Source organism: Dicentrarchus labrax, unplaced genomic scaffold (genome assembly GCF_905237075.1).
Source record: "Dicentrarchus labrax unplaced genomic scaffold, dlabrax2021, whole genome shotgun sequence".
Classification (NCBI taxonomy): Eukaryota; Metazoa; Chordata; class Actinopteri; family Moronidae; genus Dicentrarchus; species Dicentrarchus labrax.
In genome coordinates this window covers 10,501,386-10,524,735 of record NW_026136706.1, presented here as the reverse complement: position 1 = coordinate 10,524,735, position 23,350 = coordinate 10,501,386, and the positions used below count along the sequence as shown (strand labels likewise).

Below are 23,350 nucleotides of genomic sequence, written 5' to 3'. Positions count from 1 at the left end.
GAGATACCAGCAGCATGCCAGGTAAACAGTAGCTGAATGTAAATTACTTTAAGTGCTGTATACATTTTATAATTTATATTTTATTTAAGGTAATCGAGAGTTCCCGGTTAGCTTGAATGAATTTTCTGTGGATCGTTATTGGATTTTCCTATACATTTGGGATTTTTTGCTCATATTCTAAACCAATTTGGTGTCTACATCTGTACTGGAAAATAAAATTGTAGCCAATCACACCATCCAAACCTAATCAAAGCTGCAAATATCGAATGGTAACAAAACAAATTGTCCAAATTGTCTTTTCGATTTCTCTGCCTGACTCGTTTAAAAATGAAACCCTCTTATAGTTTTAGTATGTCGTATGGGATTGAGACATAGTTATGGTTAGATATGAGACAAGAAGCCTATTGTTCAGCTAGAAGCAACTTCCAAATAAAAGTTGTGCAATAACAAATCCAAGCTCCAGGGGAAGATGTGCTTTGCACAATGGTTAAGACTAATTAGGAACAATACATTCCTCATTATTTTAGAAGTGGAAAAATTCATTTGTGACTCCCTTGTAGTTTACTAATGCAGTTACAGTGCTGCAGGGAGAGTTGTACACTCGGCATGAAAACAGTGCAGCTGCCATTCGTTACGGTACAGTTTGTGCTGTACCTTTGCTTTAATTTCCTCGAGACCCACTGTTGCAACAGTGCTGGTCTTCTGCTTGCTCTTCTTCTCTTCTTTCTGCGGCCTCAGCAGACGTTGTAGCCGGTGCTTGATCACCTGGTTTCCCCGGCAGCAGCAGTGAGGGTGAAAGAGCAGAGACGAGCGAGGGAGACAAGGGCAGAGCAGAGTGAGGAGTTCATTCACATTACAGTCCCTCCTTCTGATTATGCTTTATTCATACATTGTTTGGCTGTCAGCAGGCGGCGGGCTACAAAGCTTATAGGGGAGATCACTTTATGACCAGCGTTAGTAGCATGTTAGTTTCTCCTAACTGGAAATAAGATAAAACTCCTCACATGCATAATAATAAGTGATAACATTTCTACTGCCAGATAGATATTTACCATCAGGCATTACGTTATAATAAACTTTGTCAATATTGAGTGAAATTGAAGTAAACAATGAAGGCACTGAATGTGTTTTGTAAATAGTTACTGTCAGATGCAACAGATTTCAGCTGTTAATTAGTGTTAATTGTATCACAGCTCGTTCTGTGTGTCTGTGTGTGGGCTTGCATAGACACTGTACCTCGTAGACGTAATCCAGTATTTCTAAGATTGTCAGGATGCTGGCTCCAATGAATAAGCCCATCTGTCCGCCAATGTCACCTGAAAAGAAAGAGTACTTAGTGCCAGAAGCAGTTACTGTTTGCTACTAATGCTAATCAAAGCGCCGCTAATATAACAACATTGTTCCCTCTGCACAAGGGAATCTATATAAATATTCAGAAAACAGTGATCTTACCTAATAAACCTGCAACATCGTAGGCTTTCTTTTGCTCAATTGTTTCATAGTTCAGAGCCTCAAAGAAGATATCTAAGACCAGGAAGTTGTCTCTGGAAAAAAAAAAAAAATAACATGAATGTCAAAACAAAGGTGCTGCTTTTTATAATTCACTATAAATCTAACATAATTTGAGAAAAATACCATTCCAAGTCATCTTTATGCTCACTGTAAATTGTCATGATGCGACTGTGAGGCCTGCAGCGCTTTACACAGATCCAACCAGCGATTGTGAGATAATGAGGTGTTTCAGGGTTTAACTGAGATGAGCAGAACGAGCACTGACAGCATGCTCAGTCACTGCCACGTCTCTGATCTCTCTGGATTTAGAAAGTCTGGTAATATTAAGCATTGTGAGGCATCATGAGCTCTATGGTTTAGGCGTGCTTACCTTCTACCACATCCCTGACTATGAGGCACTGAGAAGAGCTCAGTATAAGCACATTGTTAAGTGCACTAAATTCTTTTAATCTGTTGTAGATTAAAAGTTAAAAGTCACTAGAAGTTACAATGTTCATTAAACCTCACAAAATTAATGTGCTGGATGGAATAAATTATATAATAATGTCCATCAAATTAGCCGTAACACAAGGTCCACTCACTAACTTAACCACATCTCACAGACGTGTTTGTTGTTGGTTTATTTGCATAATACAAAAATAAAATAAAAAAGTAATAGCAGAATTCTGAAAGGATGAAACACAAGAGGAAAATCACAGAGTAACAACAGATGTGCAGGCAGAGGCAAAAAGCCAAAAGGCAAAACATCAAAATTCAGGAGCAAAATAACTACAATCATCAGTGGAGAGCAACTTCTAAACTACTGTTATTGATGTATTTTCAGAATAAATGAGGAATTTTAAAGCACTTTTTGAAAATGTTCTGGGGAAAGGTTTGAATTTCAGATTGGACCGCTGTAAGACATTCTGACTCGTTCTTGGGAATGACGACTGAGACTTACGACCGAGTAAATTAGTAAGTAAATATAAACTGAACTACCTGCAGTTTGTTGAATTGCAGAACTTGATAAAAAGGGAACAAATAACACCTGTATAACATCACTTTTGTTTTCAGATTTGCATGGTGTGTACTTGTTTAAGGGTTAATCATGGTGTAAAATGGACACATATGTTAAAATTAAGTATTAAGATTATTATTATTATGAGTGTTATGATGCTATTGTCTGAGCTTTAATGGTGTTTTTTCCCTGAGGGTGGCGCTACAGGCCACTGGGCCTTTAGAGTCAGACAGGTTTATTTCCTGGCAATCTGCCTAATAGCTGAGATCTGCTGACATCTGAGATGTGCAAAAATGTAAAGGTTTTATCCTCTAAAGATCATTATGCATTTAATTTCACGACAATCTGCTCATTTAATATTTTATATAATATTAAATTATATGCAAAAGTGGTGCTGAAGGAAAAGGCACCTGAAACATTATCATTATATGGTGGGTACCATGAATATCAAACACACATCAGGTGTTGAAATTCTGGCCCAATGGTAGTGCTAGACAGGTCACAGGGTAATTAAGTCCATATAAAATAATCCTCTGGATTATATTCATTCAGTGTAGTATCTATTAAATTTCATGGCAATCTGATTTACAGTCCAGATGTTTTGTTTTGTGTTTGACGGACTGACAGACCAGGATGAACCCCACATCTCCGAATTATATGATACAATATAATAAATATATTTAATTTAAACATTATGCAGATATACTTGTAATGACCCCATGATGCCTGACAATCAACTCCTTTCTATTTCACATACAGACAAAATATAAACTGATGATTGTGTGCAAATATAATTGATTTTTGTTTATATTATTATTTATGGTTGTTTGTTGATGATCACAGACTTGAGGTCAAACTTTATAGCCCTTTTTATTGAACCCCCACATCACTGCTCATATGTGAGTTTAGTCTTGCTGAAGGTTCCCGTCGTACCTGATGTAGTCCTCTGACTTGTCGTATTTCCTGGAGAGATAGCGAGCAGAGCCTTTGCTGGGGATTTTAACCATGGAGAGCTCTTTACCGTAGCGGGTGAGATTACAGGGTGTCTCGCATGGACAGCCATCCCCACTGTTCTTCTGTTGCTGTGCTGCAACACAATGAAAACAGCAGTTTAACAGAAATAGACTGGGTCAGTTTCAGTGCCGATTTGTTGGCAGATAAAAATACAGACACAGAATATAATAACAAAAACAATCTACATCTGCAACAAAGCAACAGAAGTACAGCGACGGGGAGTGTGTCTGCAAGAACGGGTTGTTTGTTTGACCACTTGGGGGCAGCAGAACAAGCTGTAAACTCAACATTTATATATCAGCACGTTATAAAACCGTTATTGCTAACTTGTTACCAAATGGTTGTCTATATATACATCCAGATGCAAAACAGAATTAGCTTTTATTTGGAGTCTTTCTACTTTTTGCTCTGGTTTGGGCTCTATTGCTGCTAAAGGCTCCACTATGTCCACAGGCTAGCTGCTCACTGAAAACAGCTGCTCGCTACAGCTGGAAACAAGGTTGATGGAAGCAGTGAAACTGAACCAAAACTGTAACACAGATAGCTTAAATGTGAAAATGCTCTGTAGAGCTGAGGGGAAGTGCAAAGTCAGGTGATACTGATCTGTGGGTTTGTCATTATGAGCCACATAATCATTTATTGTACTGATTGGTGCAGCTTTTAAAGGTCCAGTGTGTAGGATTTAGCTGTTATTTGATCAATGTTGAGCAGTAACTCATTACTAGTAATATTAATTTTCCCTGTAACTAGTAGTGTAACTAATTACTAATAGATTTCAGTAATAAGATTACAAAAAATAATTACTTTTGTTGTCACCCTCTACTGATTTGAAATCCAATCATCCAATCACATCCTTGGATATATTTTTGTAATCGTGGAGGAAACTAGTTTGAAAGATGGAGTCTGAATTTTGGGGAGAAAGGACACAATTACCAATATAACTAGAAGTGTAACTAATTACTGTTGGCAGAGAGTAATAAGTAAAGTTTTTATATCACTTTTTAAAAGAGTAATTAGCCCAACACTGTATTTGAGGACCTGGGAATGAGAACGAGCTGCGAAGAAAGTGGCAAAATGTGAATCTACAGCTGATTAGATCTTTCTGTTCTGGGCTACTATAGAAACATGGCGACTCTATGGAAAGCGACCTGCTGCGTCTGTAGATAAAAACAGCTCATTCTAAGGTAATGAAAACACAAAGATTCCTATATTCAGGTGATTATCCACTAATGAAAACATACATATGAACATTATATTCAATTTCTGCCAATAGATCCTCCTAAATGTTACACACTGGATCGTTAAGTTGTATACATACAATATATATATATATATATATATATATGTAATATACTTTTAACTATGATACAGAAATTATTTCTTACTGGAAACTGAACAACATATTAGGACACTTCAGTTATATAACCTGCACAGATGTTCAACCACGTTCAACAACAACATCTATCCGTGTATTTTCTATAGGTAACCATAGCAACAGTAGTTACGGAACATGTTATGTTCCCTTTTCATTCTCATTATAATGAAAACTACCTTGTTTACCTTAAGGAGGCCATGTTGTAAGTATAAATAAGATACATGTGCTAATGTTGTGTGGTTCTAAGAGTTGGTTTGAAGGCTAAAAATTTATATTTTTAGTGAGAAGGAGCAGATTTTCTGCACTCAGCATCATTAAATCATGTTGCATTCATGCCCCTAAAATTACTAGTATTTAGTGTTTCTCCCAGTTGTACGGGTGATTTTGAGGATGAAAAAATTATAACCGCCTTTAAATCTAGAATTAAAAATGTGGAAAATCATTTAATGGATAGAATGTGCAGCAAAGAATTAGGACAGGTTTTTATAAACTTCTCTTGCAGTGGTTTCTGCCATATTAGAAACAGACCACATCATAATAACAAACAGATTAATTATTTAAGATTCAACAACTGTAGCAACTGTATTTACAGTAATTCAGGTACAGTATTTGTTTGGAGAATAAAAGATGAATACCGTGAGCACTGGCAGGGTCTCTGCAAAACATACACCCAATTAACATGCAGTCATGAACTGTTCACACACTAACAAATACATATTCACAGTCCTAACTCTAAAACAACACTATTTACACAGGAGAGTAAATAGCTTTTCCTAATCTCTCTTTTCAAATTCCAAATGCATTCAGTCCAGACAAAAACGAGAGAGCGGGAGCACTAAAAGCACTAATTATAATTTTGATTTATGTATTTTATAACTCTAACAATAAGGTTATGTGTATGCAGGAGCACGCTGGCATATATTCTTTGTCTCATATGGGAACAAAACACCTTTGCAATATAAATATATAAATGATATTCTAATTTATTACCTTTCATGGAGGGTGAATTTATTCACACTATTTGATTCAGGAATATGACCCACATGAATATGGTCCATTCTTGTAAGATATATCTAAGATTTCATTCAACCATATTGTGAATAGGGTTTGGATTCAGAAAAGAGGGGCATAATTAAATTTCTGGCTTATTTGTCTGAGAAATGATAATTGTACTTGTATGTGTCTGCCATGACCATAAAAAAATGTCTTTACTGCAACCGTGATGCCTTTGAAACCAAGGCACCTTTGTTCAGTTACGGTGTGCTGGAGGAGAGTGAGGTCGGAGTCAAAGCTGAGGACTGCAGATATGCAGGACTGGAGCCTCGGTTTAATATTAACAGTTCAACAATGGAGGCAGCACAGCCATCAAGCTGTAAAGTGACTAAATCACAATGAGGAAAAGTCATTTCAAAATATCAAGTCTACCTCCAGGTATTTGTATTACAGAAAAAAAATCCTTATCATATTTACTGATTGTGTTTCCATTTCCCTTTAGGGGGGAACCTATTGTAATGAGAAAAGAAATGAAGGAGGATTGTTTCTTACCGAGCGCTTTGTCAACACAGTTGATTTTACTGGGAGGGCAGATATCTGCAGTTCCTGGAGAAGAGAACAGAAAATGAGTCTGATCAATCAGAAACAAAATGATCAGTGACCCGTGTCTGCTAGCAAACAACACTCCACAGCTTATTATTCATCTCCAAATGAAGGCAGGCACACAGAGGATGACTTCCATCCACGCAGCCCGGGCCATCTTGGACGCCTGTCCTTGATTGCGCTGAGAAATGGAGCATGCTGACTTCCCCCGTGAGGCATATTTAGAAAGTCTTTAAAAAACAATCAATGAGTTACTTCCTCGCAGACAAACATATTGCCCAGGCCATTAATGACAGGTATTCATCAGCACCACAATTAATTGGCAGAGGTGTGTTTGTCTATGTGTGAAGTGTTCATGTGTCGTCCTTTTACACCTCAACACACTTGCAACTCTGAAAATAACACAAGCAAATTAAGAAAACATCGACACTAATTTGACGAAAATGACGCAAAGTGAGGAAACACAGGCAAATATAGAAAGAAAGTAGCACCGAGGAAAAACTGTTTCCAGGGTTTGTGACTCATAAATGTGTTGTTGTCAGCCATCCATAAGTGTTGGAAAATGAACTAAAATGTATATTTTTTTGTTGTTGTTCATCACTTTTTAGTCTCCCGAGGAAACTTTTATTGTTGTCGTCCGTGCTACTTGCAGCGTTTCTGTATTCGGTTGTGTTTTATTTCTAAATGCTGCACGTTTTGTCAAATTGATAACAATGGTGTGTTTAATTTGCTTGTTTTTTCATCTATTTCCGGTTGTTGTTGCAGTGCGTTGAGTTCTCAGGGCCCTGGTACCCTTCCCAGTCGACCTACACACAGTGAAATAAAGTCTGGTGGTCTGGTCGGCACTGAGATCTCCAATGTTCTGGTTTTGCAGATGATCTGAGGAGTCTATTCACACTTCCAATTGGCTGGATAATAGAGTCAGACTTATTCTAGTCTTTCAATACGACATTATAGTTAGATTGCAGAACTACTCTGTAATGATTTGACACCAAATAAACCCTCATTAAATATAGCTAATTGAAGAAAACATTTATTTTATATTTAGAAAATTTAAGTGTGGAGGCAAAAGCTGTGCAGTGCCTCTGTATGCTGTCCACACAGCCTATTAAGAACAAGAACAACTTAAAAGCTTTTTTTTGGGTGGTCATCCAAATATAGAAATAGGCTGAAACACTGAAATATTCATCTTGAACCAAATAATCCAGGAAAACACAATTTTGCTTCTACGCCTCACAGTTCAGGAGTCATGAGCAAAAATATAAATAGCCGCCTCAAAAAATAAACCACTTGTTCAACCAAATTTTAAGGCATTTCTGTGATATCCTGCAAACATGTCACCAAAAACATAATCTACTCAGTGGAATTAACAGCAGGAAAACATAAACAACAATATCATTTAGTGCCTTAAAATGACAAGTGAACTATAAAAAAGACAATAAAACAAGCACAACAAACTAGTAGCAACAGACTGTAAACAAATGCAGGATTATGTAAACACATGCTGCTGACAACTTGCTGGCTGGCATGTTAAGTAGACTGTTAACAGTTGTTACATTAAGTGTCTATGAGAAAGAATTGGATTACAAACATTTGTGCTGTTATCTCAGAAGCAAACCGTTATGATGAATAAAAACCCAGAGCAACACTGTAGCAGCACTGCTGTGGCTACAGAACTACTGGAGAGAAAAATTGATACTGTAAATTGTGTAAGGCACAGCACTCCTACATTTCATTGATACAGTACTGTGTTGTCACATCGAGGCTGTTGGAAAAGATTTTCAGTTCACAAGTTGGCCTCACGTTCCCTTGGCGAGCTTTTGAACCAATTACTCTCTGGAACCTTATGAAGGAATTTCAGCAAAGTTAATACGCAACAATAAATTTTATTCACTATTGATAAGTGCAATGAACTAATGTGAGCTTCCCGCCACCTAGAAGTGCTTTTCTACAGCCGGACTGGGCAATTGGCCTGGAAAAGCTTGCACATTTATTATATCTGATATAATAAATATGGTTTCTGATGTGATACATCATCACGGAAAGCAAAGCGGCTCTGCTGCTCTCTGAGGACCTCTGCTCTGGTACCCTTACTATCTGTTGACTCAAAACTTTTTCTACTTGATGATCCTTTTTCTTATGTGTTTCATTCATTTGAAATATTGTTGCAATAAATACAATTTGAGGAGGGGCAGTTTCTCCAGATAGCTGATTGGTGAGACGGTGGGTTTTTTGAAACTAGGTTTGCAGGTGTGAGGTGAGACTAAAAAACAACGAAAGTAACAAAGTACAAAACTAAATTTTTACACACAAATCTGTACTTTCCACTCCTTACATTTTACAAACAGGCCTGTTACTTTAGTTTTAATGCATTTGAGGGGAATTATCAATCGTCATTATACAAAAAAGACGTAACGAGACAACCCTATTTTAAGTTTCACTTAGCTTTGCACAAAAACAGCCGGTAGAAATGTCCTTAAGACAAACCAAAAGAGTAACTTTTACTTTTATACTTTGAGTACATCCCAGAGCCTGTACTTTTGCACTTGTACTTTAGTAAAGAAGTTGAATCAGAGTCTATTTTTACACAAGTATCTGTAATTCTGTGTGCACTTTTGCCACCTCTCTGGGGATAAGTAAAGTGAAAGCAGTAAGATGTCTTTGTGCAGTAACACGTTTGAAATGGTCAGCTAGTTTCCCCCAAAATCATGAGCTCGAAGATTATTGTAACACAATCACGATCTTGTGGTGAGGTAGGCACTGTCACCCTGCGGAGCACACAATCTGATTAGAAACGTGTCCGCTTCCCAGCCTGTTGGGATCAAATGATTAGTTGGGATTTCTCTTTACAGATCCGACCATCCCTTTGGTCTGGCCATTAAAGCCTGCAAATGGAAGTTAGGAATGTGTGACTGATATGTAAATGTCTGTAGAAGAGGTTTCCTTTGTCAAAACTTCATAATGCGTCAGTTCACTTACAGCTCTATGGGGTTAAATTAGTATTAAAACTCGTATCTATCTCAAATCAAACGTCTCATGTGTTGTTTATTCACATCAATTGATTTCCTCATATTTTCAATCATCATAAATAAGGCTGCAAATGTCAGCTGCACTGTATGAATATGTAAATGAAAATGATTCCTGCATACATGGTGAGTTTCCTGCCTTAACTCTAAATGCGAACACCTCATCAAACACACTTTGCAGTCAGTGACTCATCTCTTTGACTTCGTGCACCCTGGCCATCATGACGCACACGCTGACTACATCCGAGCAAGTTTGTCCAACTCACCTCTACAACGTGTCCCTCAGCTGAACAGAGAAACTGCGTAAATAGTTGAACTACATGACACACACACATCTTCTCTGTGCTGTATTTGTGTCTAATTCCGCTATATATTTATCTCTAAATTAATTTGTTCGTCATTATTTGATTCATTTAATTTTCCAATTTGGATTCTTGTCCATTCATGTAATCTGATATCTTGTGTGCTAATGTTTACTGGTCATTCACGTTAATACACACTTTTTTTTATAGTATCTAACACCATAATGATTGCTCACAGTATACTGGTACAGTACAATACTTGTGTACATTTGAGGCAACCTATCATAGTGTGAATAAATGCAAAATAAATTCTATATAAAGGCAGGAATCTGCAGAGCTGTCTGCAAACCATCTACCAGCGGAAACAAAACACAAGAACAACCTGAACCAATAATATTATTATTAATAATAATAATCCAAATGTTTAATGAGGGCCACAGGAGCACAGCAGAACGATTCCCAAACAGCTGAAATATGAACGAGTGGATCCAAAATTCATTGAGACTTTCATGTAGTATGAAGAGTCACTGGCCAGAGAGCTGCAAGCACTGCTGAAGAGCACCCCACTCCAGATATCAAGCATCAAGGTCAGGCGCGTGGCAGCCCAAATTATATCTGTGCCGGAATTATTCAAGTGGGCCAAAAATGATGAGTTGTTTTGCACAATAGGTCATCTACAGTAAAATGCAAATGCTGGGCAGGGTGCTTTTTCAATCACGCTAGACCAAAACAATTTTTTGAAAAACAGAACGGAAAAACTTGAAAATACTAACTCAGTTTGAGTATTTTATACAACTGACCTCCCAATGTGAGTTGTGTTACTTCCTATATCCGATTTCATGACATAAAATGTATTTGTGTTTGTGTGTTTTTAATTTCCAATCACACATTGTTTGTTCTTCCTGCAGTAACTTGACTTCAATCAGACAGCATGAATTACTAATGTATGTAACACCAGCTGGGCTTGTGTAAATGTGAGGTAGGGTTGTGATCTTACCAGGCATGTGCACCATCCTGCAGTTGCACACTCGCAGGACCTCGTTGGTCTCGCAGAGCAAGCGACAGGCACTGATGCTGTATGTGTCGTAACCTGGGAACTTCTCTTTGCTGGTGGAGCGGCAGTTCCCCCAGGGCTGGGGCAGGTAGGTCAGCTAAGCACACAGAGATTTATTAGACCCCAGTCCGAACCAGCAGGGGCGAACGGTTGCAGGGAGAACAGTAATCTGGCTGTGGTGGTGGTGATAGGGGGATGGGGGGCGGCAGGGATGGTGTAGCTATGATGAAGAAGACCTACCCTCTGCTCTTGACATGAAACAAAGGTCTGGAAGCCCGGAGAGACACCAAAGCCCAGCTGGTGGATGTAGGGAGGCTCGTCCTGACTGTGGATCTGAACTCGGATGCCGGCCTCCAGGGACGTCTCATCTTCAGGATGAAACAGAGCACAAGCATGGAGTGTTGTGCGAAGGGAGAGTACAAGGGAATTTCAGATGGCTGCCTCATCTGACAGCTTGGACTCAGTTTGACGCTAACTGCAAACCATATTTCAGTCATGTTTAAAAAATAAGCCAGTAGGGATTAATATTATGTGACAACTACAATGCAAGCACAAATCTGAGGCAGTGTATTTTGTTCAGGAATTTCCCTTTACAAATCACATTTTCCAGGTTGCTGGAACGCAATCAAAACATGCATTATTTACAGTACACGACCCTGAGAAATTGATGCAGGTTATTTCTTATATAAAGCCCAGCAGAGGTATCGCATGCTGTAGCACAGGATGGGATTATATAGGACAAATAGTTTTGAGGCTTACTTGTCTCTCTCCAGATGGGCAGATATTCATCCTGCTGGATATCCAACATGATCTCCAGCCCATTTCCCATTCCGCCCTGCTTGGTTTTCCTGGATGTGGTCTTGTTACCATTAAAAGTGTAGCATTTCCCATATCTGGTATACACCTGGAAGAGAATAGATTCCTATCATGAACATCACCATAAACATGACAGTCCACATGCTGGCCTTGACAAGATCATACTAGTGGTGCATTGAAATGAAGGCAGAGATATGTAACAAACAAAATAAATAAACAAGCTGAGTGCCTGCTTGGGCAAGTTCCTGAATATTACCCACAAACCACTGGATGCAGTCTGCTGGCTCAGTCCCTCATGGATTTGATAAGCTGTATTTGAATGAATTCCCAACACTCACCACACAAACCCTGCACAATGCTGCTCAACAGTACTACCATCCCACTGAAATATCAAATAGCATAAAAGATTCTTTAATCTTCCTTCAAAAGAAAACAAAAAGACAATAAGAGAGAGGCCGCTTTGAATGAGCTATCACGTCACCACCTATCAGAGGAACTGTCTCTGTGGGGGACACATCATCTCTTTGTTTATGCTTCTCATCTAAACTGCTGCACTGCAGGAAATATCCACCTTACAAGTCAGTTAGCTCCTGTGAGTTTTAAAGGGACAATCCGTGATTTTCCATGTAAACAAAAGGGTACTATAGGCCCACAACCAAAATCCAAAACACAGGATGGCAACTATTTTAAAAGCTCCAGTGTGTAACATTAAGGCTCTATCGGCAGAAATGGAATATAATATTCATAGGTATGTTTTCATTAGTGTATAATCACCTGAATATAGGAACCATTATGTTTCTATTACCTAAGAATGAGCTGTTCTTATCCACAGACGCTGTGGGCCGCTTTCCACAGAGTCTGCCATGTTGAAACAGCATATTTCTACAGTAGCCCAGAAGGGACAAACCAAGTTTTGCAGCCACTGTGGTTTCTTCTTCGCGTTGGAAAGGGAGAGTGTATCAAAGAAGTCCTACACACTGGACCTTTAACAAACGGAGCTGATGTTATTATTAATATGTTTAAACCCAATAAAAGTTTAATTGCATCACTAGTATGTTGTGAAATACACAACTCAAAATGCTTTTTTTTTGCATTACTCAATTGACCATCACTAAGAACTAATTTATAACCATAAAGTGTGAGAATAGAAAGCTTGACAGGCGTAGTAACAGTAACTAAGAGAGGTGAGGTTTGTTGATAATGTAGTCAAAATTGGCCAAAAACATTGTCAGTGGTGCTTTATTATTATAATATATATGTTATTTTGAAAGTGGTGTGAGCTACGTGTTGCTCCAAGTGTTTTGTGAAAATGCTAAAACAAGTAAGACTGAAAAATATTTTTTTGAGATTGAAATGTGGATGAATTCAAACAGCACAACAGTTATAAGTCACGCTGTGCATGCCGATGCCTTGAACAACTATTCTGAGAGTGCAGCTTTCTCTTTTAAATGACACACTATAATACATTATAATACATCTTTTTCCAAAGTGCAAAAAGAAAAAGTACTGTAATGGATTCATTTTGTCCGACCATCAAATAAAAGACGACAGTGATAAAAACTGTTAAAGCCGAGCAAATAACACGGCAAGTAGAGTTCAACCAACAAGTTGCTGGAGAAACGACAGTGAAATAACAATCGAGCTGAATAGACGGCAGACATATCATTAAGGAGACACTGTGACGGTCCTAGCATTCTCCAAAACATTGACGTCTGTGTTCTGACTTTGATATCTGCTTGATCCACCTAATGAGTGCTATGATGTCTAAATAAGGGATGCTAGTGGAACAGCACAAGCTCTCATTTACAGACCACAGGGTGTATTCACATCTGAGATGGTTGAACAGCAAATCAAAGCCACGGTGGTGGGGTTCAGTCAAGTAATTCCCTGGAACAGTGGGCAATTTCGCAATATCCACAACAGTGATTAGAGCAAGAAATGAGTACAGTTTACAAAACCTTGGTGCTTAAAAGGACAGCTGTATTTTATGCAATAATAGACCATGAGGCTTTTGATCTACGTGTGTGCACGCATGTTTGAATTGAGTGTGGGTGTGTTTTTTGAATGCCTAACAAACAGCAACCTTCAAAGTGAGCTGAGGATTCAGAGAAATGGCTGACACAATTACAGATCTCGGTTCAGGCTCTGATGTGGTACAAAGGGGTCTTCATGGTTAAAATTTGGTCATTTAGCTCTGATTGACATTGAACTTTTTTTTAAATTCTTTTTTTTCTAAATTGCAGCATCTTTCCAGCCAGTGTGATTAGAAAATGGGGGAGGTGGCAAAGGCCCGGGGAGAAGGGGCTCAAGTATTCAAGTGTGACTTTTGACTGACATGTGCTATTAGGTTGAAATGGTTTAATCTCTATTTGGCTGGTGCGGAGCAGTTGAGGAGGTAAGCTGCACTTATCATTGATCCCCCCCCCCCGTTCATTGACACACTTAAGCCTCGGCAGGCAGACTTTATCTGATGGAGCAGGCAACAGAGGCAAAGGAGGATTTCACTTTAGAAATGCTCAAAACACCCCGACCAAGTGCCTGGGTTCCGCTCTAAAACTTTGGGCTCTGGAGGACGCCGGTGTGTTCACAAATGATGTCCCCAGAGAGTACGACAAAGTTTTCCCATCATCTCACCCAGAAAATGGTTGTTGGCAGAGCTTCCACTGGTTTATTTATCTGCCTCTGAACCCCCCAACTTTTCTTTTTCTGCATCTGCAACTTGATTGATGAAGCATTTTTCTCTTGTTACATCTTGCACCAAATTTAGCAAAGGTAACAGGGCTGACTTGGGCAATTCCCAAGTGGGGACTTGGCACTGTTGACAAGCTGAAACAGAGCAGCAGCATGGCAGTTACAAACCAAATGAAAAGAGGTTTTGTTCTTCTCTGAGTAACTCAGGTTGTTTACAAGAGATAATTATTGTGGCACTTAATGCAGCATTGTTCACTTTGTTGTCATTCGGTCTAAAACAATATCGTTGCATTTGACAGGCTTATAGAAGGTAATGGATGAAAATGTGTTTCAGTTCTGTATTATTCGGTGAGGATCTCTTAGGCCTGAACATGCAGACATAGTCATAGTCAATTATTCAATAATTACCTGGGCAAAATTTGCAACTGGCCCCAAAACCTCAGGGGTCCCGGGTTCACCAAGTAGGAATCAGCTTGAATATTTGTTTGGTAATAGTGTACTCACCACTATAAACTGAAAACGAGAAGAGAGGGCTATAAGAGGTACTCTTATATTAATAATAGATCATATGACTACTTGAATGTGATAGGAGTCATTTGGTCAGTGTGCAAACTGTACCATGACTTTTGGGAGAGCTTACTTTTTTTTCAGGACCATAAAACCCAAAGCAGCTTAATGGAGTTTAGCCATCAATAACTTTAATTTAATACTTTTTCTGTCACAAAATGTTTTCTCTTAAAAAAAGGACTGTTGTTTCAATTTGATGGCCTAGCCTCAGAAGGCCTGGCCCTTGTTTTCTGCAGCAGCAGCAAAAAACAAAACCAAACAAACCCTCCAAATATTGACTATAAGCTGCCTGACAAAATTAGCGACTAGCTGGTGAACATTGAGCAGCTAAAGAGCCTTAGCCTATATATTAAGCTGTTGGAGAGCAAGACAGAGCAGGTGGACACTAACATGACTAAATGAATGCTAATGTTGCTCTGGGTATCTGCTGGATAAATAAACAGGTAGGATTTATGCTAACATATTCGCCAAGTGATAATATGTCATTGTTGTTAAGAGCTTGTTTCTGCTGCCCCCAAGTGGCCAAAAAATCAGTTAAGGCTGATTCAAAAAATTCAGTCTAGCATTTTTATCTTAATGCTCAGTCTTATGGACGGATCCCATGTCAAAATATAATCACCTTTCTTGTTACAGCTGGTATTGTGCTTACACTAACTCACACAGAAAACCTGGAGAGGGACAGTATTTCGGAATAAGAGAAGTGGTTGGTTTCTGGGTCTCTGGAAAAAGATATAATGAAGCTGGCATATGCATCCGGCTGTGTGCACTGTACATGATGGGCATTTAACAGAATACATACATAATACAAAGTCAGTGGCAGGAACGGAGGGTCCTTTTTTACCCCAGGTCCATTTATCATGTTAATCAGGCACTACCACTGGTACTTTTTCCTACTCTTTATACATGACATGTATTGGATGTTTGTCCATACTGGAAGACAATTGAACTCAATTATTTTTCTTTTTTGAATCAAGGGTCTTATGTTCACACAGTAAAGCTTTCTGAGTGCTTATAGGTAGGATGGATGGATGGATGAATAGCAGCAACATTTCATGTCAACATTTGCATATAGTGCATCTAACCAATTATAACATAACTGTCTTAATTGTGTTATATTATGTGTCTTTTGTCAGTATGTTTTCTTCCAGAGTGCCTTGTTTCATTCTCTCCATGCTGAACGCATTAAGAGACCAACCCCATACCATGTAATTCATAAGCCCTAGTGGGGTAAACCCTTAAACACCCTCTTTATGACTGTGATCTGACAGTCCCATGGTACTTTTGCTTTTAAACAACCTGCAGGAATCACTTCAGCGCTTCTCTGGAGGACATCCATTTCCAGGCAGGCTGCGTGGCATCGGGTAGCACTGCGAGTATGAGGAAGGAGGATTTGAATTAATTTACAGAGGGTGGTAGAAAATGCCAGAGCACTGATTGGCAGTTGAAAACCATTAAGGCTGGCTCCTGCAGGTTTAAGGTTGAGACAGAGCATTCCTTGATTTAATGCCTTCATTAGAACCCCTCAGCAGATAGACTTGAATCACAACGTGACAAGAACTGAATATTTACATGGTATCTCTGGATGTTTTCAGAGGACCAGTGGCGTATGTAACAAAGCTGCCAGTCAAAGCACTACACTGCAAAAATCCCTCTAACACTTAGTTATTTTGTCTATTATCAGCTTAACAAAATACATAGCAGAACAATTCATTTTGATTCAATAATTTCCTTAATTCTATTGAGGTGTTGTTGGTATTGCTTCAAGATACTTCTCTCTGAACAGTCTTGGTATAAAGCAAAGACTCAGACAACAGGAATAAAATACTGACAGTTTTAAATCAGGTTGCATCATGCACATCAGGAGAAACTTTACAGATAAAAAACAAAAACAGAAGGCTAAACAAGCGAGAACTGGAGGTGAGGTTTTAACCATCAGTTTTAATATTTGTCAACAGTAGGCATTATTTTTCCCCCCAGGATGGCGAAATCATGACTCGCCCTTCCAGACTGCTAGTCTTACCCTAACCAATCTCTCTCCTCATACCTAAAAATAACCAACCCAACCAACACAGGCAATGAGTACTAGCCAATCAGAACAATTTGGCTTGAAGTATGCTCGCTAATGTGATCCAATGCATCTTCAAATTCCACCAATGGCGTTTCATAAGTGGAGCGTCTTCAGAGCATGATGCCATACATTGTTTGCTTGTGTATTTTATGCTTAAAAACTATACAAAATGTTTTTTTCTCTGCCTAAAATCTCCTCTAACCCACCTGATTGACTTCTGGCTTGGTGCCACGATGTTGATGTAGCGTGAAATTCGATCCGGAGTTTTGCTCCGGCGACTGCAACGGAGCTGTTAAGCGTTGTGGCCGTGCCCAGTGGAATTTGGGGGTTAGCCTCAAGGGCTAAAAAGTTTACCACTGCTTGGCAACAAACTCTCTCTCTCATTCACTTCTGTACAGACAAAATCATTCAAATTTTAGCTCCTAAATATCAAATTATATAATTATATCTGGACTGAACATCAGAACCAACCAAGCTCCCAGACCAGATTTTTCTTTCAATTGCTGGGAGGGGGAAATCTGAGGGAAATCATTCCAAAATGTGCCTGTAGTCTGAGCCTGTCTTTAGGGAACCTGCACTGTGAGCAACTGCAATGTCTTATCCCGTTGGAAGATATGTTGTCTTCTTGTAGAAGAAAACATGACATGAGGCAAAATGACTTGTGACACATATACAGGGATGGAAAATAGCCAAAATGCAATTTCTACACAAAGCATTTGCATGAGGGAGCTGTATGACAGAACACATTCCTTGTTTTCCTGCCACAAAGACAAGGAATTGAAAAATAAAAATGTTCGACTGCATTTTAATCTGAAAGGATGGGTGATACATGCACCTTGTATTTTAATGCTCAAATGTCCCTGTAAAACAAACAAACAAATAAATAAATCAGCATTGCCATTACAATGCATAAATCTTACATAATGCATCTGAGACAGGGCCATCATGTTTACCCAACCTGCACTGGAGGACAAAGAGGACATACTGTAACAACAGAAAGCCAAATAGCTGCCTAGAAAAGTACTTAGAGAGACACCACAGTTCGGTCAAAACAGTTGGTGCCAACAGCCGTTAAGAGGTAGATATACGAAAAGGATGTGATGTCTTAATCGTAGGGGTCTTTCTACACTGAGACAAAGAAAGAAAGAAAGAAAGAAAGAAAAACTACATTTAGAGATTGAACATAGCTTTTAAACGTAGGGCAAAAAGTCTGAAGCCACATTTCTGTCACCATGCTCTATGAAGTGACTGTTTCCCTCTCATACTCTCAATACAGAGATTCTTCACTGCCATACTGCAAATATAGAGGGTGATAATAGTAACACTAAACAGCCTGTGATCTACCCTACTCTAACGACAATATATGAGAGGGGAAAAATACTGTTTCCCTGGTATTTATATGTACAGTTCTGTTCTCCTGCCAACTTGTGTTGACAGAAATTGGAAAATAGTCACATGGAGAACACATGGAAAGTAGTTTTTGGATCTGTGGGTTACTCCACCAGATTACCAACTTACATGGTGGCGGAAAAAACGTTTTTTTTGGTACACAATTTTGAAAAATCCTACTTACCCTCTCATGGTGTGGACAAAACATTAGCAACACATTATTTTAAAGGACCAGTGTGTAGGATTTAGTGGCATCTAGTGGTGTAGTTTCACATTTCAACTCCCTCGCATCACCCTCCCATTCCAAGCATGTAGAAGAAACTATGGTGGCTGCAAAACTCCAGACAAACATCCTATCTACAGCAAGTGTTTGGTTTGTTGGTTCTTGGCTACTGTAGAAACATCGCAGTCCAACCCTGTGCAGATAAAAACACCTCATTCTACGGTAAATTCAGGTGATTATACAGTAATGTGAACAGACCTATGAATATTATATTTCATTTCTGCCAATAGATTCTCCTAAATATTACATACTGAACAACAACACAGTCTACAGCCTTATAAAAGATCTAGAGTTGAATAAAAACAACAAAAACTTATTTCTACACTTCATTAAGGCTAGATTATTATAGTGCTATTGAACCAAATAAACTCTGTATTTTCTGAATTTAGTGAAAAACACAACACAAAAAATCCTTTAAAAATCTGCCTTCGGACCACACCACTGGACTTAAGATCCCTCTACTGAGACAAAACCTTCAGGAGTCTTCAGAAATCATGAACAAGACCAACAGCAAGGCTGCAGAGATTCTATAGATTTTTTAGCTCCAGATTAGGAAAAATGATAGAGATGTTGTTCACTCAGCACACATGTCTGAAACACTGACAAGAAGTGATAAGAACTAAAATATTTTTCCTTCTCATGCACCACGGTTAAGCTCCGTAATTCATAAATAATCCTCAATCAAATGTCAGGCAGATTACTTTTATCGTGGGTCAGCGCTTTGAGATCTCTACATACATACAGTGGGGAGTAAAAACAAATCTGGCTAACATCATAACCTCTCTCTCAGATATATACAGAGAATAACAGTTTGACTAAACAGAGGGGACGCTCAGGCATGAAGCCTAAACAGTGCAGACTGGAATGTGAGGCACACAGGTTTTGCACCATTAACCTCCATCTCAATGTCGGCCTCGAAACACGACACTAGGGACGCAGCTTTGGATTGCCATCCAACACATTACAGTTATTGTGTATCAATTCCAACCTTCATTACACAACTGAGTGCCGAGATCTCAATGGTAGTTTAATACAGCCATTCAAGTGAGGTAAATACTGTGTAATCAGCGGGCTGTCATCATGGTGGGTCTTACTCTGCTTGTTGGGTAGAATAACATGTCTAATAAATGTGGTAATTTCCTCAAATAGTCATACGAAATGTAAATCAATAACGGATATAATGAGTCTTCCTTTCTGATTAATAAAAATAAAATGGAATGTCACACTGTAGGTTTGTGCTACAAGGTGGTGAACTTACGTGATCATTTTGAGTAGCATGTCTATACATTTTGCTCTCCCGTTTGACTAAATACCACACATTATAATTATGAACTCTGATACAAACCTGCAGGGCTAGTTTCAGTCATTAGTGTAGGAGTTCTGACTCATCTCTTCTCTGCCTTTGCTGCCCTCTTTCTGGTTTCCTCCGACAGAGCATCACAAATAAGTGGAGCACCAAAGTCAGAACAGTGCACTCAGCAAACCTCTCTCTCTTCAAATGTTAGTATTCCCTTTTTTTTCTTGTCCTTTCCCCCCATGCTGCTATTCCCCGCATATCCGAGCATACTCAGCTAATGGAGCAGTGAGAGATGCTCTTGAAAAAGAGGTTGAAAATGGACAGGCTCTCCAGCACAATACAGCAACTCACAAATAGAATAGTCCAGTACATTCAGCACTCTCAGAGATGTGAAAGCTTCCTTTGAGTGCAGTCTGCACTAACATCACGGCCATGGGCCCATAAAGCTGCTGTTTTATAAATGTGATTAGAAACTACTGTCATAATGGGGATAATTCATTTGGATCACCACAGTGAGACAGGTCCCTAATCAGTCTTTATGTGTAATTGAGATGAATCATTTCCTGCAGCAAGAGCTTGTGCCTGGATCCAACCAAAATGGTAAGTAACTCTTGACCTTAAAAGTCGAACAGAACAGCGGCAATTAATTAAGGCTCCATGTGGAACAATAGTTGTCATTATCCATTTATCTGTGTTAAAATTAATCCACCTGATTGGTGATTTTCATCTCAGAGTATCTTTAACCCTCTAGGAACTTTGAACCCCTTCATAATAGGTCAAAAACAGCTCTGACAACTTAAAAATGTATAATCCCTGTCATGTTCGAGGGGCCCTGTCAAACTCTGGGTCATATGAGTCATTCAGGATCCTCCCCGTCAAACCCCAACTGCGCCTCTGGTTAAGCTATGTTTTGCCCTACGGTGGTTTAGGAAGAATTTCAGACTATTTATTCCACTCCCGAGGTTGAGGTCATGGCTCAGAAGAGAGGAGTACAGTACAGTCATGCTGAATGTATGAGCTAATGGGGCTCTCCAGATAGCAAAGGAGCATATTGCTCGCTATACATGAGCCAAGTGTGCTTTATTTTTCCACTTCACCTCCTTTTGCCCGCAGTTCTGATCAGTCATTCTGTATGGTGGACACTGATATAGCTAAAGACAAATTTGCCCAGGGCACTGCACCGGCAAACAGTCCCGCCTTAGGCATTTGTCTAACTGTCGACTTTGTTTTTCTGCAGTCATTTAGATATTTCAGGTTTAATTAAGGTACCTCTGTCATTAACACAGGATTTCATTTCCTAAGCTCTCAATCTCGCACCACTCTCTGCCTCTCTCAGACTCTGGCACCCACTCTAAAACACAAACACACCCACCCAACTGCTACCAAAGAAACACCGTCACAGTTCCCTGGCCAAACTTTTATTTAGTATTCATCATAACCAAGACACCTGCTTGGTTGTTTTTCTTTTCCAGGGAACTCTGGGGAAATGATATCTGTTGGATTGGAGCCACATGTTAGAGTTGATGAAACTACCAGAGAGGAAAAGCAGGATCTACTATCTCTTGACATGAATCATCAATATAAAATATGGTCTCCCTTCAGGGATATGGGAGAGATACAGATGCAAATAAATATCAGCTGCTAGCTCTTGTCATTTTCTGACAAGTTATTCATAACTGAGAACATGTATCAACATATACAAATGTTTGTGATTGCAAGTATTTTAGAAAATGCAGCTGCCTCATGAGATAATAATAAATAAATATTTCTCCTTGTGTATCCCCAGTGTAACATGTCTAACGTCCTGGGACTAATGACATGCAACACTTGCTTTATTCACAAGATGGTGCAATAAGTGCAGTTACTTACCCACTCACTGACTCACTCCAAACCTTCCTCTTTTGGTGAGAGCAACAGTGAAACAATATTTGCCTCTCAACCGTGTAACATTTATGAGCATGGGGATTCGTGTTTTTTCATGCTACATAAATCATCCAAGTAAACAAGTCTGATTAGTGTTTTTGCTCAGGCGAAAGAGCTTGTTTTGAGTCAAAAGCAGATCTCACAGTCCATTAGACTAAGCTGGATCTAAAGCCAGAGCCCAAGGAAGTTTGGCAGACACAGAGGTTTAAACTGCACACCTAAACACACCCGGTTTAATTTGGCCTCTAATCACAGTCTTCTCAAATGGCCGAGTTAAAGGAGGAGATAATGCAGCAGTGGAACAAAAGACCAGCAGATCGAAAAAGGAACTGAAAACTTTAAACTCCTGTTCCTGCCCTTGACTCACTCTGATCAAAGTCACAGTAAGAAACATTTTTACAAAATGACCATATTTCTGCACAGTGTATCTGCATGGGACTGACGGAGTTAATGATTAATTTCAATTTCAATTCAGGTGGTGAGGTTTCTGGCATTATAAACTCCCTTTCTGGTGCTTATCCTGGAACAAAGGCACCACGAGCCCATTCCACCAGCCACAGACACACACGCACACACACACACACACACACACACACACACACACACACACACACACACACACACACACACACACACACACACACAGACACACACACACAACCCCTTTGCAGCTTTGACAAATGAGTGACTGGCATCACATTTCAGTTATGAAAGCTACACGCCCTCGCAAACAAAGCGTTTACAGTATAATTATTTCAGTTTTAGCACAGTGACATATCACTTCTTCACTAGACATTCAGTTCATGAGTTAGTTCACATGTCTCTTGCCGCTCTCTCTTTGCCTGAGGCTCATCTATCACTTTTGTTGCAACTCCTACTGTTCACCAATGGAGGTCGATAAAGATTATAGATGATTTGATGCTTCTTTAATACCAGGTTATTAAGAGTGAGAGCAGAGGACCACTGTAATCCCTGTCTGCACATCAAAGACAGGCCAGATATCTGGCCTGCTATTAGCCGAGTGGCTGGATGCCACCTGCCCAGATGTTTGGCATGTGGACTCCAGTTCTGCCAAATGGGGATCATGAGACCACAGGACGCCTTCCAGGGAGCATCTGAAGCTCCCAAACTTCAAGGACAAAAATGTTTTCTACATTCTCTATAATAATGTATCAATCATTTTATACGTGTTATATATGTGTGATGTCCATTTAGAGGTTTTATTAAAAACATTTTATAAAAGATCAATAAAAAGGTTATTGCGTTTGCTTCAGAAACCTTCAGAAGTTGATTACACACACAGCTGCCTCACTTTTAAATTATGAACATAACAGGCACTTTTGATATCCTGCATCAGAGGCCACAGAGCTCAGTGTGGATTAGAAAGAGTGGATGTTGGGCTCTGTATATCCCACAGTCGTGACAATCCCAGGCCTGTTG

The 23,350-nt window shown here is 39.2% G+C and overlaps 1 protein-coding gene across 1 annotated transcript in view; it reads right to left on the bottom strand.

The window, feature by feature from the left end:
- Window positions 1-23,350, bottom strand: part of asic4a (acid-sensing (proton-gated) ion channel family member 4a) — a 78,630-nt gene that overhangs the window by 3,103 nt on the left and 52,177 nt on the right. The window contains exons 2-9 of the mRNA XM_051404743.1: window positions 11,636-11,780; window positions 11,117-11,244; window positions 10,820-10,973; window positions 6,444-6,497; window positions 3,443-3,596; window positions 1,453-1,544; window positions 1,237-1,316; window positions 655-765 (exon numbers count right to left, since the gene is read on the bottom strand). Of these exons, the coding sequence (XP_051260703.1) occupies window positions 655-765; window positions 1,237-1,316; window positions 1,453-1,544; window positions 3,443-3,596; window positions 6,444-6,497; window positions 10,820-10,973; window positions 11,117-11,244; window positions 11,636-11,780 (918 nt within the window). The remainder of the gene's footprint in view (window positions 1-654; window positions 766-1,236; window positions 1,317-1,452; window positions 1,545-3,442; window positions 3,597-6,443; window positions 6,498-10,819; window positions 10,974-11,116; window positions 11,245-11,635; window positions 11,781-23,350) is intronic.